This window comes from Streptopelia decaocto, assembly GCF_964273445.1.
Source record: "Streptopelia decaocto genome assembly, chromosome: 13".
Classification (NCBI taxonomy): Eukaryota; Metazoa; Chordata; class Aves; order Columbiformes; family Columbidae; genus Streptopelia; species Streptopelia decaocto.
Genome location: NC_138668.1, coordinates 3839565 through 3856841, shown reverse-complemented (window position 1 = coordinate 3856841; position 17277 = coordinate 3839565). Strand labels below are relative to the sequence as shown.

General features: G+C 46.1%; 1 protein-coding gene across 4 annotated transcripts in view; it reads left to right on the top strand.

Moving 5' to 3' along the window:
* The window catches only part of RNF216 (ring finger protein 216), a 78077-nt gene that overhangs the window by 20957 nt on the left and 39843 nt on the right, over positions 1–17277 (top strand). For all 4 annotated transcript variants that reach the window (XM_082064364.1, XM_082064365.1, XM_082064363.1 and 1 more), the window contains 8 exons: positions 2067–2169; positions 3056–3220; positions 4198–4312; positions 4590–4729; positions 5671–5721; positions 6713–6850; positions 7795–7943; positions 8384–8462. In XM_082064364.1, coding sequence (XP_081920490.1) covers positions 2067–2169; positions 3056–3220; positions 4198–4312; positions 4590–4729; positions 5671–5721; positions 6713–6850; positions 7795–7943; positions 8384–8462 — 940 coding nt within the window. The remainder of the gene's footprint in view (positions 1–2066; positions 2170–3055; positions 3221–4197; positions 4313–4589; positions 4730–5670; positions 5722–6712; positions 6851–7794; positions 7944–8383; positions 8463–17277) is intronic.

Below are 17277 nucleotides of genomic sequence, written 5' to 3'. Positions count from 1 at the left end.
ATCTGGCCACAAGACCCTCTCAGGGGTTGTGTGCGAAAACTCAGTATTATGTCCTGCAGGGATTTAGCGAAGCCTGATAAAATTCAATCCCAGTATTGGCTTCTATCAGTCTTAATGTGTTCCTTCCCTTTTTGCTCCCGAAATCTCTTCTCTCCCATTGTGTGCCACAGACACATGGAGATGAAAAGGTGCTTACAGGCTTCCCTGGAGGCCATCTACAGTGTCTGCTCAGCGGTGCGTTACCCGCTCACTGGATGATAAAGATTTCTTCTCCATATTTTTATTCTTTTAACCAAACTATCTTTTGAGTTGTCACTGCGTCTTTTGTATGAGAACAAATGGGTCAAAGCGCTGGTCAGCCTCGCTGGCGGGGTCTCTTTGATCTCCATGGTGTGTCAAGCCGAATCAGGCTTGAAATATAATAAATAAGGGTGGCTGGGTTTGGGTAGGGATGAGGCTTTTAACTGTCTCCGTGTCCTGCGGTGCAGATATTAATGAACAGGGCTGCAAGGGTGCGTGTGGTGCGCGCTGGGACCCACTTAACTAATTGTCAGGCATTGAAGGTGAACGTCTCCGAAAATCCCGAGCATTGAAATGGCAACATGCGGAATAGTTCAAATGTATTCTGACTGCGCCCCAGCTGAAACCCTCCCCTTAGAGCTGCACTGATTTGAGCTCCTTGAAGTTTATTTTGTTGGATTAAAACAGGGGGTTTTTTAGTGGGGTGCATGGGGACTGGAAGCTATTAAATGCTCAGCGCCGAGATATTTTGTTGTTTTCCGAAATGATCTTAAAACTTTTGAACTGATGTGAAAGATAAGATGTGGGAGCTCCTCTTAGCAGGGTATCATCTATTCAGCTTTTGTGTGCAGAAGCTTTCACGCTCAGTCAAAAGCTTCTGGCTCAATATGTCATTACCTGATTAAACAAAAAGAAATGCCTCTGCTTTGAATGTGAAAGCAGGGCTAAAGTAATCATGCCTCGATAGTGGATTAATGCTTCAAGCCAGTTCAGATTTCTTAATTAGGGACTGATTTCTGACATTAGGAATGTAAATTAGCTGCAATTATGTCTTTGCTGCAACCTAGGACCTTCTCATTCAAACAGTTTTACAAATGTTAATTGCTTGTCCTGGCTCCTTTTGGAAGGATGTTATTCTACAGCTGGGGAAACTGAGGAACAGCTTCTGTTACCTGACGCAGGCAGCACAGCTGGTTAGCGGTGGTTCAGAATAAGCTGGAACAGTCGGATTCCAACCCAGCCTACAGCAAGACGAGGCTTCCTTTGCAGAACGGCTTCCCAAGGATTCGTGGATCTCCAGCAATGGGCTATTCCGGAGCTACTTGCTAGAGTCTTTTCTAAGCTGAAATACTCAGTTAAACTAAATTTACCTGAACAAGTTATGGTTGGTTGTAGTAGGACCTCACGTATGCTGCATTTACAGGCTAGTATGCATTTTTTTCAGCAATTTTTCTCACTAGACCAGTTTCTAGTGGGAGTTGGACACTGCTGGTGCCATTTCAAGCTTTATTACAATGAAACCTGTGTTCAGACTATATATTGTATTTAACCACAATTTAAACATCTTTCTGTCTCTGCTGTAAGGTGAAAGTAGATCAAGACTGGAGCCTTTAATTCAAATTTGAATCTCTAATCTTCTGTTGAGGAAGACGTAACTTTTCACAGGTTTTGTAGGGGTTTATATGCTTTTTCTTTTCCATAAATGCATTTGTATTAGCCACAGCAGATGACAGCTAGATTTTAATTAATGCTGCTAATATTATGACTGTTGCTTTTTGTATGGTCTTCCTAACGTTAATTCTGGAGTAGCAGAACCTTAACTCTTAGTCATGCAGGATTTGACACATTCTCACAGGAGGTACCACCTTACATGGTGTTTCATTGTACACTTAATTCTCAGTTGCAGTTTGCTCTACTCTAGGACCTCCCTTGGTTCTTACAGGGCTTGCCTGCCCAGCCTTGTAATTATAGAATACTAAAAACTGGACAAGTGAGGAATAAACCTGATCTCCCAAACCCTGAAGTAACTATATTTATCTTTTCAGACTCTGCAACTATCTTCTGGAAAATCCAGATTACCCAAAGAAAGAAGGCAGAATGGTTTTAAATCCCAGCAGCAGCCTGCTTGCCAGCCAAGATGAGACAAAGGCAAGTGAGAGTATTCTCATCTACAGCATGTCTCTCATCCAGTCCGTTCAACCCAAGTGGACCTTGGGATGTCTGGTTCTTAGTGCATCTTGGTGGAGTGCCTGGTTGAGCCAGGCTTTCATAGGAGGCCTCTGGGTGCATTTAAAACTGTTAAATAGCACTAGTTAGTTGCTTGGAAGGTGACTTCCAAGTCTTTCCTGTTTTGCTGTTGCGTAGCTGCACCGTGTCTGGTCTTTTGCCTTCAGCGAGACCTTCTGCCCTGCCTGCCTGTCAGCCGCCCCCTCTGAAATGTTCATGTTGATAATTGATACAAGAATCCCATGGTCATTCAGTCACCTGAAGTAGATTTGGCCCTCAGGTCTCTCTTGTGTGGCCTTTAAGCATTGCCTTTCAGCCTCTTAACTGCAAATCTTCCTGTCGCTTCTTGGTTTATTTCTTTTTAATATCCGTTTGACAAAAAAATCCCTCTGAGCTGATTTGTGTATGTTGAACTAACTGTGCATGGCCTGAGAGGGAGAAAAGTTGAATACCTCCATCTACTCTTGGAAGCATCTCTCAACCTCAAGCCAGTGAAGTCTTTCACCCTTTATGGTATCATCTCCTCGCGGTCTCGTGCAGCCACGCACAACAGTTTGAACGTCGCATTGTGCGTCCTGCAGTGTGGGGCAGCTCGGGGCAGGTGACCCGCACAAGTGCAGACACCAGTTGGCTTTGCACCCAGCTGCGCTCTGAGCTGGCGGTCAGACACATGCTCGGAACTAGGTGCTGTGTAACCTGAATTTTGGGTGGTGTTTCAGAAGGCCCTGGTCACTGAAAGAGTGGTTTGGGGTGTTCTTGTGTGTATTAATAGCAGCCTCTTTTAATATATTTTGCGTTTTCTCCTTAGGCGCCTAAAGTGGACTACTTTGACTTCTCCAAGCTTGCCCCACTCGATCAGCGGTGCTTTATCCAGGCAGCTGACCTGCTCATGGCAGACTTCAAAATGCTGAGCAGCCAAGACATCAAGTGGGCACTACATGAGCTCAAGGGACACTATGCAATCACACGAAAGGTTCTCCAGCTCAAGTCTGTTTTCTTTCCTAGGGTTATCTCCTGTGTCTGTGGAGAGCAGTGTGATGGCTTTAGCCTTTCTGTGTCATCTGCTAGTGTGTGATGATACTTTTTTTTTTTTTAAATATAATCTTCCTTTTAAGAAGTATTGATCCATTTAGTAGAGACTTCCAAAATTTATTAGTCAGACAGAACACTGCAGGAAGTTTTTACTCTAATAGGAGAATGGGGGAGACACGAGCTAGTTGATGGTAGGCGATGCATTAAACTGAGAAGTGTTCCTGTATGTTGCTGCTGAAGTGTGGTATAATTGCCAATAAATCCCAGACATTTTGCTAAATCTTAAAATATTTAGCTACTGGTATTAGTTAACTGACTGCATGTAATTGAAGAGAAGCCAGAGTCTCACTGTCCTGTTTCTTCTTGCTGTGACTTGTAGAATGAGTCCTGTATTCCTCATAAGAGTGCAAAGACACTTGTTTTAAGTATTAACAATGTAAATGTGGCTTCAAGCTTTTGAATTGGATCTCTGCCCCTCTGATATGCTCCTCTTGCTTGAGCTTCTTTCTCTGCTATTCCAGGAGTTAACTAAAACAAAAACTCCTTGTCTATTCGCTTGCTTGATTGAGCACTGAATATTTGAGCTTTGTTTTTTCATTAGATAAAAAAGACCCAACAACAAACAAGAGCCAAACCAGCTCTGCATTGGAATGGACACAGGTTGTATTAGAGTTAATAGCTGAGGTGTAGTGAAGTATCATTCAACTGTTTTGCTTTTATGGAATGATTGCTTTGTTGAATACATAAAGTAATAAGGTGAGCGAAGGAAGGAGGTACATTTGCCTCTATATGGGGTGTTTGGCTTTCTGGTTTTGGATCAGTCTTATGCACATGTTTGTACTGTACTTTGATTTGAAGTATGTGCTTCTGCTTTCTTCCAGGAACAGACACGATTTAAGTCTGTATGTTGTTTTCTAGACCTTTTCAGATGCTATCAAAAAATGGCAGGAGCTGTCTCCCGAAACCAGTGGGAAACGAAAGAGGAGGAAAGAAATGAATCAGTATTCCTATATAGACTTCAAATTTGAGCAAGGTAGACACCAAGCTGTATGCATTGTGTCCTCTGTGTTGTTATTTTAAGCGGAGCTGGCTTGTGGCAGAAAAGTACTATTCTTGAAAAGGGATGTGGTCCCAAAACAGTGATGTTTCTGTCACTGTCTGGTGTCTGTTTTGGAGATATTTTTCATTAGTACCTCTGCATTCTGTTTGAGATGCTGAAGCTACGCAGCTGGTGGTGCGTGGAGGAAGAAGGATTGGAGCTTTGTTCTGGCTGCTCCATCCCATGTCATTTGTCTTTAACTCTGCTTTAGGGGATGTGAAAATCGAGAAGCGCATGTTCTTCCTGGAGAATAAGAGGCGTCACTGGAGGTCCTATGACAAACTCTCTCTTCTCCCACCGGTGCTACGGGAGCAGGAATTCTATGAGCAGAAAGTTAAAGAGATGGCAGAGGTGAGTGGTAGGAGCTGCTTTGATCTTGTGGTGCAAACATCTTCAGCTATGGTAGAGGTCTTGCCCCAAACATGGAAATCTGCCTCTTTGAGAAATTAAAGTTGAACAAAATATTGAATAATTTACTATCTCTGCCGCTTTACTACCTGTTAATGTGTATGACTTTTCCCAAGTAACTCCTTTCTGAAGGAAAGAAAACAAGCTTGGAGTTTCATATATATTCAAATAAATAGCTGCTACTTTTGCGAACACCGTTCTGGACCTTTTTTACTACAAAGCTGGAAAAGCTTTACTAATTATTTCCTCTAATTGTTAGCAAGCTTCTCTGCTGCTTTAGGGCTTTGTAATTGTGGCTCAGTGCTGGTGGTGAGTAACAACCAGGCCCAAGGCAGCCTGTCCGCTCCCTCCGCCTCCCCCAAGCTGGTGGTCCTGTCTCCAGAACGTCTTGTCCCGTGCTGAGGACCACGTGTTTCGCAGCAGAACCCTGCAAGACCCGCTGCTGTGTTGTCTTCCCCGTGTCGTCTGAGGCAAGACTGAATTCACAGCTCTGCGCCTACAGTCTTTTCTAAAGTAGCTTCTTAAAGACTCCATCTCTTCGGCAGATGGATGGTGTCTCCTTTTAAACACAAAGCAAATGTTCCTTGGGGCTTTCTCTGGAGGGCCCCATTGGGTGAGATCATCTCTGCCTGTGGAAAGCTGAACCAGCAGCCCTCCATAATACAGAATTTGGTTCTTTGTTCTTGTTATCTTTGCTTCTCCCATCTGTTTTAGCTGAATCATAAATGGCTTAATGGATTGGAAGGATGGGCTGAGTGATGCTGTAAGCAGACAGTGAGGCTTTTATAGTGGTTTGTGAGTCCTGAGATAATGTAAAAGAGTGGAGAGGCTGGAAAATTGCTTTATCTATTCCGTAAATACAGATGTACATGTCTCTCTTACAGCATGCAGACTTTCTCCTTGCTCTGCAGATGAATGAGGAGCAGTATCAGAAGGTCAGTATCTATAGTGTGGTCCCTTGAGTTCAGCTTGCGCATAGGCACTATTTTGCACTTACTACTTCATGGACTCTTCTGGCTTTGGGAACAGAGCTGTTCTGAAGCTGTGTTTGTACCGTGCAGCTTTTGCTGAGCTGGCAAAACCTGCAGAGTGTTGGCTGGCTTTTAGAAAAGGTAGACGAGAGCTGAGTCCAGCAGTATTGATGCACGTAATGATCTGTAGTAATTCAGTCAGCTGCTGCTTGTATCTTTACTGGCCAGAACAAACATTGCAATAGAATAGGACCAGGTTTGCTCTTGCCGCCACCATCACGGCTGTTGTTGGAGCTCTGCCAGTGGAAAGGCGTTCCTCGTTTGTAGAAAGGACTCTTTAAAAACCTGAAAATCAGATCTTTCCCTTTAAACAAAGAGAGAAAAGTTAGAGGTCAGTTCAGCAGCTGTGGATTACCTTTTCATTCTCAATGCCTGTTTCTCTCCAAACATTGGAGAAGATGTTGGAGTTTTGAAGAAGTGGGTGTACTTACTGTTTAACAGTGACAAGCTTTTCCACCCCTGCAGAGAAGAGCCTGAGACAAGGTCTCTCCAGGCAGATGGGTAAATGCTCCTTTAAAGGGCAACAAATCTGAAGGTTGGTTTTCCCCAGATGAATGGTTTGTAATTTCTGCTGCTTCCCTGCAATTGCAGTTTCCAAAACCTAAAATGCTTTTCTGCCTGTGAACTAAGAATTATTAGAACACTGTGTGTTCTGTAGCTTTTTAGAACCTGCCAAGCAGGACATGCAGGTATTAAGTTACTTAAAACTGAGTTTCTCGTTGGTCTGAGTTTTGACCACCAAATAGGATATCTAATGGAATGGTATATATCTGTTGTTCTTTTTTAGAATAAATGCTGGCATTGCTTGTGGCTTGCAATTATAAGTGCCCGTATGTTGCTATAGTTATCAGTGCTTTGATGGCGATGATGCTGATACCTCTGTTTATGGCTGCAGGATGGTCAGATGATAGAGTGTCGCTGCTGTTACGGGGAGTTTGCATTCGAAGAGCTAACCCAGTGTGCAGATGGTCACTTGTTCTGCAAGGAGTGCCTGATTAAATACGCTCAGGAGGCAGTCTTTGGCTCTGGGAAGGTAAGAGTTTCCCAACTGGACAAGGAGAAAGTGGGTCAGTTGCTCTTGGGAGATCACATTATGGTTTGTGTAGTGGTGTTGCTTAAATCAGATGTAACTGCGCTTCCAAGGAAATATTTGAATGGACTTGTGTCCTGAAATCCAACAAGTCAGTCTCACTTCAAAATGGGATATTTGCTAAACAGGATTTTAGTTTTGCCAATGTCTGTCTTTTGTGCTTCATGCCTAACAATGTGGATGATTAGGAAAACTTTCTACAGCATTCATAGTAACAACAATAACTTGGGCTTTTGTGGTTTTTATTTTCTACTTAATAAACCAATGGTATCTGCACAGAGAACACACTCCGACCTCTGACTTGCCCAGTCTCCTCCTAGCTAAGGGTGTTTGTCCTTCGAAATGTGATCCAAACTGAATTTGGGGATTGGTTCCTCTGTGATACAGCTAACCTTAGTTGACAGTTTAGCTTCCAATTATCCTGGTGCTTAGCTGAGCTATAAATGAGTAATTACTCTGCTCTGAGGTCTGCATGCTCCTTTGCCTTGAGCTGTGGTGATCAAACTGTGGGATGCTTTTGTACTCTGAGATCTCTATTTCACATAAACATATAAGCCATCAGCTGTATTTATTACCATATTGACAAGAATACAATGATCTGTTTGTGAGCAGAGACCACAGAGTGGTCATGGGCTGCTATGTGGTCTTGGAGCGGACTGTGATCCCAGCTGTCAACAGCATCTTCATGCCCAAGGTTTGAGGCCTGATCTGTTTAAATTGTCTTGTTCTTGCCCTAGCAAACCCGTTCTCTGGCAGTCATCTGCTGACTTTGGCTTTATTCTCTCTAGGCAAGGCTTTGCACTGGTTTATATGGAATTGTTCTGAGAACTAGGTCTTGCTTTTTGCTGGTGCTGTACTGAACCTGAGCTCTCTCCTTCCAACCCTAGTCAGAGCTCAGCTGCATGGAAGGCAGTTGCACGTGTTCATTCCCCACCAGCGAGCTGGAGAAGGTGCTTCCAGAAAACATCCTCTGTAAATACTATGAGCGGAAAGCCGAGGAGGAGGTGGCTGCTGCCTGTGCAGATGAGCTTGTCAGGTACGTGTCCATCCCAGGGTGCAGACTGCACTTACTGTTGTAAAAAATTGTTCTCTGAAACTCTGAATGTGTGCTGACTATGAGACACAGAGCTTTCAAAGAGCTATGTTATAAATTCAGGCTTCTGCCTTCCCAGGTCTGTTTTTATTCAGATTGGTCTGCCTTTGACTAGGAGCAGATTAAAATTCAATAGACTTGTCTCCCCCAAGACTTGCTTGCCGGCTCTGTGCTGATCCTCTAAATTACATAGTCAGAAGCAGTGCTGAGCGTATAATATTTTGATTGTGAACAGGGAAGTGATTGAAGAAATATGAGCAAAAAGGCAGTAGTCAGCACATCCTGGTGGCAGGCGTTTGGTTGGCAGCCTTATTAACTAAATCCGCTTTCAGCAAAGATATGTTTGACACTCTGCATTAATGGCATCTTATTTGGGGCTGCAGGTGTCCGTTCTGTAACTTCCCAGCTCTACTGGACAATGACGTGGAACGGTTCAGCTGCCCAAATCCCCGCTGCAGAAAGGTAATTCGGAGCTATTTGCTGTTTGGTCTCCTCTGAAGTGTTGGGCAGGAGAGCTGGGAGGACAACTCACGCTCTCCTGGCAGGTGAATGAATATCTAATGTTGCTGGATGGGGGCAGCAGCCAAAGTATTTGCTGCATCCTGCTGATGTTCTATAAAATTGTGTGGCTGGTCAGGACACTGTTGATAAGGAGAACACCAGTATATGTATATATATATTCCTTTCTTTCCATGGAAGATGTTGGCTAAAAAAGGCTTCTAGATGCCTTAGCTTGCTGTCTTGCATATACAGAAATGTTTTAGGTGAAAGTGGAACTGGGTGTTTAAAAGACATGAAACCAAATTGTGATTCTTTATCTAATGAAACTACTGAAACAACCTTATGTGCTATCCCTAAAAGAACTGACATCTGCCTCTTTCTTTTATGCTGTCACCTGAATACAGATTCAGTTTGAAGTGACAAAAAAAACTGTTTGAAGAGCCCACTGAAATGTGGCCATTCAAAGGGCAGAAGATCTTTGTGCTTCTCTGTTAGCTAATAGCGACAGCAGGAGAATCACCAGGCGCAATGGGGGACAGGGTGGGGAAATCTTGCTGCTGCTGCTCCTGCACCAACTTCTAGGGAAAGATGGAAGCATAGAAATGTGTTTCCCAGTCTCCTGAATGTTTGCAGAACCCTATTTACACCTGGTACCAATGAGCAGAGACCAGTACGGTATCAGTGTTTAGCACTGAAGCTACGAGGTGTCTTGTGTAACTTCAGCCACAACAGTGGATTCTTGTGCAATAGGCAGGGAGCTGCCTGTCCCCCAGCAGAGATTTCTGCTAATCACTGAAATTCTTCTTGAGTGCATTAATTTTATGCTTGTAGCTGCCGTAGCTTTGGGTTCTCATATTGACGTGATAACCACTGTTTACCTCTATAAGAAAGTAATACAAAGTCAAATTCTGTTGTCTGGAAAAATTGAAGTTGCCAGCAGTGAAGTTTGCATTCCGTAGTGAAAATTGAACTTACTGGTGGGGGAAAGAGGCTTATGAAAGAAGCATGATTCCATTTTAGATCTCTAATCTGCAGATAACATTTTGTTATAACAACATCCACCTCTAGCATTTGGGAAAGAGAGGTGATTGTGACGGATCATCCAAGTGTCGTGAGCAAGGAGGTTTGCTGGTCACTAGGTGGCAATGTTGATTCGTGTGTAAAGATTCATGTGTAAATCTTTTTTTCCCAAAAAGCGAGTTGTTTTCAAAATGTACATGTGTCAGCACCACGGAACAAAATTCAGGCTTGAAGAACACGAACGCTTCAATGTGCAAAACGAATTGAAGTAGCTTTTTCTTTTGTAAAATGTATATTGTGGCACAGTAACTGTGGTAAGAAGGGTCATTGCTGAGGTGTCCCTTTCCTTCTGGTGTGCTGTTTCGTTTCCTTCCTAGCGTACTGCCTGTCCCCCTTCCCCGGCCTTGCAGCATTCCAGTGGGCTGGATTTCTGGTTTCCTGGACAGCTTGTGTTGATTCATTAGCTGAAAATCTGCTGAGTAGCTTTGTGCTCTTCTTAGAAGTCTTGAATGACTTCAGGATTTGAAGTGGAGGGTGAGGAATTCGGATAGCAGGATGTGGTGTTTCACAGCAGCAACTGCAGTGATTCTTCGTCTTCCCGCTATCTCGCCTCTCTCCAGAGTGAAGGATTTTGGTTAATGCTGTTGCTTGCAGGAAACTCTTGCCCTTAGGGAGGAAAGGGCTTATCTGGGGAACTCTGTAGAGGTTGGAGAGGATGCGTTGGCTTTACTAGTGGTGCCTCTGGCAGGCTCCGTGCTGGTGATGACTGATCCTTGGAAGGAGTCCCTCCGGGTTGGAAGGACTGTACTTGCACAGCTGAACCTAAAGCGAGGGGAAGCGTGGAAAGGGAAAGGTCAAAATGTGCCTCTCCTGAAACCTCCGGGCTCCTCAAGAGTGGGGAGAGGAGGACCAGATGGTGGACCTGTTGTGTTCCTGTGCTCCATCACCTGGATCCTTTGTCTCGCTTTGAGAGTTCACGTTGATACTCTCAGGCTTTCCTTCACATCTTGCAGAGAGGTTGATTGATCATTTAGGCCAGCTCTGGATGAGTTGTAAAGTGATGGGAACCAGCTGGAAACCTTCATTTTGGCTGTATATATGTGTGTGTTGGGCTCAGTAATGAGAGTTGTAGGCATAGCCAGGTCATTCTTGTGCATCTCACCTGTGGTTCAAGTAATTTGCACCTTGCAGGGACCAAAACGTGGCTAATTGTAACCCCAGCAATGGGTAGAGCTGCTGGTCCGTAAGCACATGTGTCTGCACCATCTGCCATGGCCACTGCGGCTCCAGCTGCCTGGTGTCAGCTTTGGCTCCTAGTTCAGTGGCTGGGGCTTGAATCTTAATGTCACAAACTGCAGGGTGGAGAAAAAGCTTAATTAGCCAAGGAAAAACTTTTCCCAAGGCACCCTACAGATGCATTCCCCTGTGTGTGTGTGTGTGTGTGTGCGGTCAGAGCTGGTGCTTGGGGAGATGGAACTTTTGCTCAGACCTGTCTGAGTTTTGGGGTTTTGCTCTATAATGGGGCCAGGCAGCCCTGTGACAGTGCTCTGCCAGCCCGCTCGGTCACCCTCCATCTTATTCTGCACAGGGATCCCTGCGTGGAAGCAGCTCTTGAATTTCTCATCTCTAATGATGTGCGTTTCTCCTCCCTGTACTTTGACCCAGCAAACCAAAGCTGGCAATTCTGGTAAAACCAGGCAAGGCACATGCTGCTTGTTGACTTGCGCAGCGCTGGGAAGTGAGTTTGCACTTTTGCACATTGGGGGAAGTGCTGTTTCCCACCAGAAAAGGAACTCTGTGTCTTTTCTGCTCTGCCTCCCTCCTCCTAAGACCCCATATTGTTGGTGAAGACAAGGCTTTTGTTCCCGGCCGGCTTGCTGCTGTCCCCGGCGCCGTGTTGCGGGTGGGGGGGAGATGGTCTCTCCCCTCTTTGCAGTCTCAGCACAAAGCACTGCGGGGCTTTCAGCCAGCACGAAGAGATGGGGAGGTAAAAGCTGCAGTTGCCATGGAAATGATGCATGCACAGAGCAGCGCTGTCCCTCGGTGCACAAAACCCTCCGCACGCATTTCATAGCCAGGCCACGTTGCAGGAGCTTGCATTTTCAAGAGTTTTTCTTTAAAAACTCCTTTGCATAGCTTAACTTTTATTTCTTTTACTTAATTGCACTGGGTTGATGCAGGCTGGGCACCGAGGGGCAGCAGCGTGTGGTTGTGCGGTGCTAAATTGCATCACCCTTAGACCGGGGAGATGCCGCTCTTGCTCATGGTCCTTAGCACATCCCATTAATTGGGGCTGTGTGTGGGGAAGGGGTTTGGCTGCTGGGCGTCTGAACTATCACGCTGGAAAAATCCATCTGACATGGGCATGTCAATGCTCATAAACTCTCCTCTCTTTTGCTTTTTCATCTTCAGGTTAGGCTCTCTGGCCACAGCAGTCCTTGTGTGTACTTCTCATTTGCAGGACTAAGACGTGGTGGTTTAAGGGGCTTGTTTTTAAGCTGCTAGAGTGTCTCGGGATTGATTTCAAGGTGCTGGCTAGGAACAGATGCACCCAGCTGCTTTGAAGCTTCATTTTTCTGTTAGAAGCGAGGCAGGTTTAAGCTTGTACAGAGTTCTGCCCGGCAAGCCGTGCCTGAACATGGCATCTCTTAGCAGGGTGCTAATGCTGCATCCCCAACCCATGTTAATAAGTGCAGGTGGCGTTGTACGATTTGCAGCAACTTTGACGTGAGTGACCTTGCTGAAATAAATAGTTGTGTGATCAACAAGACCTGAAGTTAAAGAAGCAACTGAGGGGTGTGCTGCAACGCTGCCATCTCCGTGCCTGGTGCCGTGATGGGGCGCGGAGCTGTTTGTGCTTCAGAGGGAGGTAATGAGGCAGCCCTGGCCACCTATGATCCAGTTGCAAGTGTTTTATAGGGTGCAAGGGGAGATGTTTGTGTAATCAAGTCTCCAGCAGCAGGGGATGTGTTGGGGATGACATTGGCTGCCAGGGATGTCATCCAACACATACCACAGGGCGCATCGTTGTGCGAGGGGCTGCCCGGAGCTGCCCTTCCTAACTCCAGTGTGTGGTGGTTTTAGGTTTAAACTACATCAAGATTTGTGACTGGCAGGGTGTGTGTGCAATGGGGGAGGGGGGGAATTGTTCTGGCTGGAGAAATTGAGCTTGTCCAAAATGCCTTGGAGTAGGATGTGCATGTGGAGAATTACTTAATTCTCCTTGTTTTGCAACATGTTTTCCCAGCTGTTGAAGTCTGCTGTCTCATTCAGCTTCCTGACAGCAGTGCAAACATTTTGAAGGTCCCATGGCCCCGTCTCATTCTCTGTTTAGCCATTTTTATTGCTGTTCTCTGTATGCTTTTCCTTGGGCGTATTTATTTGGATTTGATTGTTACTTAGAGCTTAGCCCCACAGCTTTAGTGGAGAGCGGAGCCAAAGGTGGCACTTACAGACCCCTGTAATTTCCTTCTGATGGCAGTGACCTCGGGGCCCAACTCCCAGTTTTAAATTCCCATCCTCTTGTGTCTGTGAATGTGGCTTAGCAGAAATTTTTAGGATGGGGAAGAAAGGGAAACGCAGTGTGGGGGACCTTGCTACTTGTGTTACTGGGTGGGGGTTAGAAATGGAGCACTTATGCCTGTGCACACTTTTGTCCTGAGATCTGTGTCCTGCTTGCCTGAGCTGGCAGAACAGTCTAAGCCACCTTTTCATGACTCTGCCATCTTCTTCCTTTGCGCTGCATCCCCGAAACCTCCTGCTCCGGACCTCTCAGCTTTCTCCTCCCGCTCGGTGCCTTCGCTGCGCCCTTTTTAAACGAGCGGTACGCATGGGAACACGCTCCGCTCTCTTACTGCCAAAACCACAACAAATGGCAAGTTTCCGTCTGTCATCTCGGCTCTGAGGCACTCCGCGGCCGGGCAGGCGATTTTCATTTTTCTTCCATAAAAGGACATTGAAACTCGTCGGCAGCCGCGGCGCTCGGTGCCGCGGGCAAGGCGATGCTATCGCCGGCAGCGCCGCTGATTTCCGTATCTCCGCTCAAAGGGATGGGCAGGAGGGCGGGACCAAGGCCAAAGGTGGGGTTGAGGTGATTGTAGGGGGCAGATAACACCCCGGTAGGTTTTATTGCCAGGTCCTAAAGGAAGATAGATAACAGGAGGGCGCTCCTGGTACAACAAAGCCTTAAATGTACAGTCCCATGTAGGAAGAGGATGCACGTGCTAAACCACGTGGTGCGTCCCGTTGAGGTGCGTAGGGTCAAAGTTGTGCAGGGAGTGCTGAGAGTTGGGAGATCTGCTCGTCCCCGTCTTTCTGCTGGGCAAGATACTGATCTTTTGGAGGGGGACGAAGGGAAAGCCACATGCTGGGCTCTCCTTGCTTCCCTGGAAGCAGGGTGGTCCATGCCTACAGCTTGCTCCCTGGCTGAGAAGGAGCATCCAGGAGTCATTTGTGTCCCGGGTAAATCCTTTAGCTTGCTCTTTGGTGTGTGCTTGGGCTGGGCTGAGAGCAGCTACAAGAATTGACTGGTACCAGCAGTAACTTGCTCCTAAATGCCCCTTTCTAGAGAGGAGGCACAATGATCAGCCCAAAATTGCTCCTTGCCTTGTCTGTGTACCTGCCAGTCTTCCTCGGGACATGTAGAAAGGGGCTGTAGAAGCTCCAAAAGTACCTCACCTGGGAAGAGGGCAGGAGCAGGCTGGGTTCATTGCGGTGGTGGGGTGGAGAGATTCCATCGGGAGCTCAGGTGCTGCTGCTTTTACAAGGTCAAGTCTATTTATGCAGTGGTATGTGGAAATGCTCCACTTGATAAATGAGTCTGACAGAGGAGGAGAGGGTAAAGCCCAGCCTGGAAATGGACCTGAGGAAAGAGGTCAGTTTAAATGGGGTATCTGTCTCTTAGAGGGGAAAAAAAAAGCTGCTGAAAGCAAGAACTCAAACTAGTCCCTTTAAAAATAGACTGTGTTAAGTCAGTGCAATTTCAAGCAACAAAGCTTACTCCTGTGCTTGCTTTCTGCCTTATATAGCAATATCCATTCAGTGAAAAAGGCAATTCTCCCACTGTTTACTGACCAGTGAATACCTCTTTGTCAGGTCCATAAGAGGTAGCAGTGCTATCTTCCCTTTGTAGCTTTGTCCTTTGCCAAGGAAAGGCCCAGAGGTAATAAACTGAGCACAACTTCACGTGGGGATGGAAACTTCAGCCTCGAGAGTCTCATCCCACCTTCCCTCACTGGGCACAGCTGCAGTTGTTTGGGAAAGGAGCAGCCCAGAGCACTGCAAACCTGTGGTGCTCAGTGCAGATGTGTGATGTCTTTGGAGATAAACTGGGGCAAGTCTCTTGAGTGGTCCTGTAGCCAAACCAGACCCTGAAGGCTGTAGTTGTGCTGAGGGTTGAGCAGAGGTTGAGCTAGGCTTTGCTTTTTATCCTAAATCCCTTTGAATGAGAAAGGGAGGAGTGGTGGTCTTCTGTTTCATGCAGGGAACAAAAGGAGGGGTAACATAATGTGATCACCCTAATATCAGGGAGAAACCCTGAGCCTCTGTATGGACCAGAGTGCTCACGCTGCCTGATTTGTTTGAATTTGAAGCAGTGAGGTAACTTAAGCTCGGTCACTTGTCTGTCCTCGCAGCAGGTAGCGATGCCACTGAGCTGCCCTGGCACCGCTCTGGTTGTTCGGTACCTTCATGGCACCAGGGACCAGTTTAAGCTTAAAGCTCTGCCTGGTGCTACTTGCATTTGCAAAGCATCAGAGCAGGGTTATCATTTCACTGCTGCAGTGGAAATGGAGGTTGGAGAGGATGGAAAAAGGCTGTTCCCAAGCTAAATTAAAAACGTCGTTCTGACCTTAGTCAAGAAGCTACGTCTTCCCTCTCTCTTGCCTCCCCCTCACATTCCTGTCGTAGTAATCACTGATCTCTAACCTCAGCTTCATCTGCCACAGCTAACCACTTTAAAAATGTGCTTTAAAAACCCCAAATCTCTGCGTACACCTCATCTCGCTGTTACCTTAGCGCTCCCGGGGCAGAGTTCTCTTTGGAGGGGATGTGAGTCAGCAGTGGAGGGTTCGAATAGTTTTGTGTCAGGGCAGCTGATGACTGTCTGCTGCTTTGGGCCAGAGCACTGAGATGGCCTAACCTGGTGTGTGTAGCACAAGGAGGTGTTTTTGCTTCTCCTTTCTGTTTGCACATAAACAGATTTCAGCAGATGACACAGTCAGCAGACTTCCTGAGCTAATACAAGGCTGGTGCAGACCATGTCCATTTTGGAGGCTGTCAGTAGAATTTGTTTCCTAATTTGGTCACAGTGTGCTCAGGGCTGGCCTGCTTTCCTTTGTCTTTTTTTTTTTTCTTCTTAAAAACACTCATCCTTTTATATAATTGTCGCAGAGGGGAAGCTGTTTGCATCAGAGAACCTCCAGCTCCTCTCACTTCCTCACGGCAGAGGAAGTGATACTTGAAATGTCTCTTTAAAAAAGCAATGCAGTTCAAGCTGATCTCTTCCAATCCTTTTTCCACCTTTGCCACTCTTTTTGTGAGCTCATCTGAATGAGCCTGCTGGATTTTTATCCATTCTGGGTCATCATCTGAGCCCTTCATGCTGGAGGACTTTGGAATCCTTCTCTTAAGGGACAGGGGAAGCTATGCTGCAGTTAAATAATAACATTGATAAGCTGATACGTTGCAATATATACTGCAAGAGGGAGAGGCGTGTGTGATTTCAGCTAATGGAAAGAGCATGTGTTTCATTTTGGTTCATACATCACCCCTAACAAGATGCCTGGTACCATGTGGAAGCTGTAAATGCCAAACACCAGGAGAGAAATAGCGTGACTGGTCAACTTTATTAAATGACCTTTAAAAGTTAGCTCATGTGTCTTGCAAATCTTCAAGAAAACTAGGGAGCACCAGCCCCTTTAGGAGGTGCCTGCTTTTCGGTGTTGGACCAGAGTCAGCCCCAAACAAGCTGCAATCCTGGCCTGCAGGAGACAGTTTTAGCCCTTCCACCCTCAATGCGAGTTTCCATTCAGCAGTAGGAACAGCTGAGGAATCAACACCAAACCTGTAGGTTCCTTTGTTTTTTTCCTTTATTTCTGTGCTGGACTTAGCAGAAAAAGGAGTGGCAGAGGGAGAAGTTTCAAAGCGATGTAGTCAAGTACGCAGCTCCAGTAGCTTTATTCAGTGTAATTATGTGGTGGTGAAGCTGTTGAAGGAGCTGCCATCTGTATTGGAGAAGACTCCCTGGCCTTGGAAGCACAAGGAGATGCTGGGTTACCTCCTCAAATCCGGCACCGTTTTGGGTCCAGAGTACACGTCATAAACAGCAGAGCCTCGGGTTAAGGTGCACCAGGAGCAGCTTGATTATGGGCGTTGAAGGTTTGGCTGCAGATGGGCAGGTCCGGGCTGGTCTCTGCGGAAGTTTCTCCGGAGAGGTGAGACCAGCGTGCGTCATGTGTCGGATGCCAGGTTACCATTGACCTCTGAAACATGAGTAACGGAGAAACAGGAACACGAAGTGGTGAGGCAGCAGGTTCAGAGCGGGGAAAGAGAAGGTGAAACAGAAGTTTTCTTCTAATATAGTGAAGATCACCTCTGTGTGTCATTCTTATTTGCATAGTATCTTCTAATTAGCCGTGACTGACTCACCCACCACTTCCACCTGAAAGGAACAATATGTTTTGAAGTGTATGGTTTATAATCTCAGTAGGCCAGCATTTCTCCTCCTCCTCCCTCTCCCCTTCCAGTGCCCCCCAAA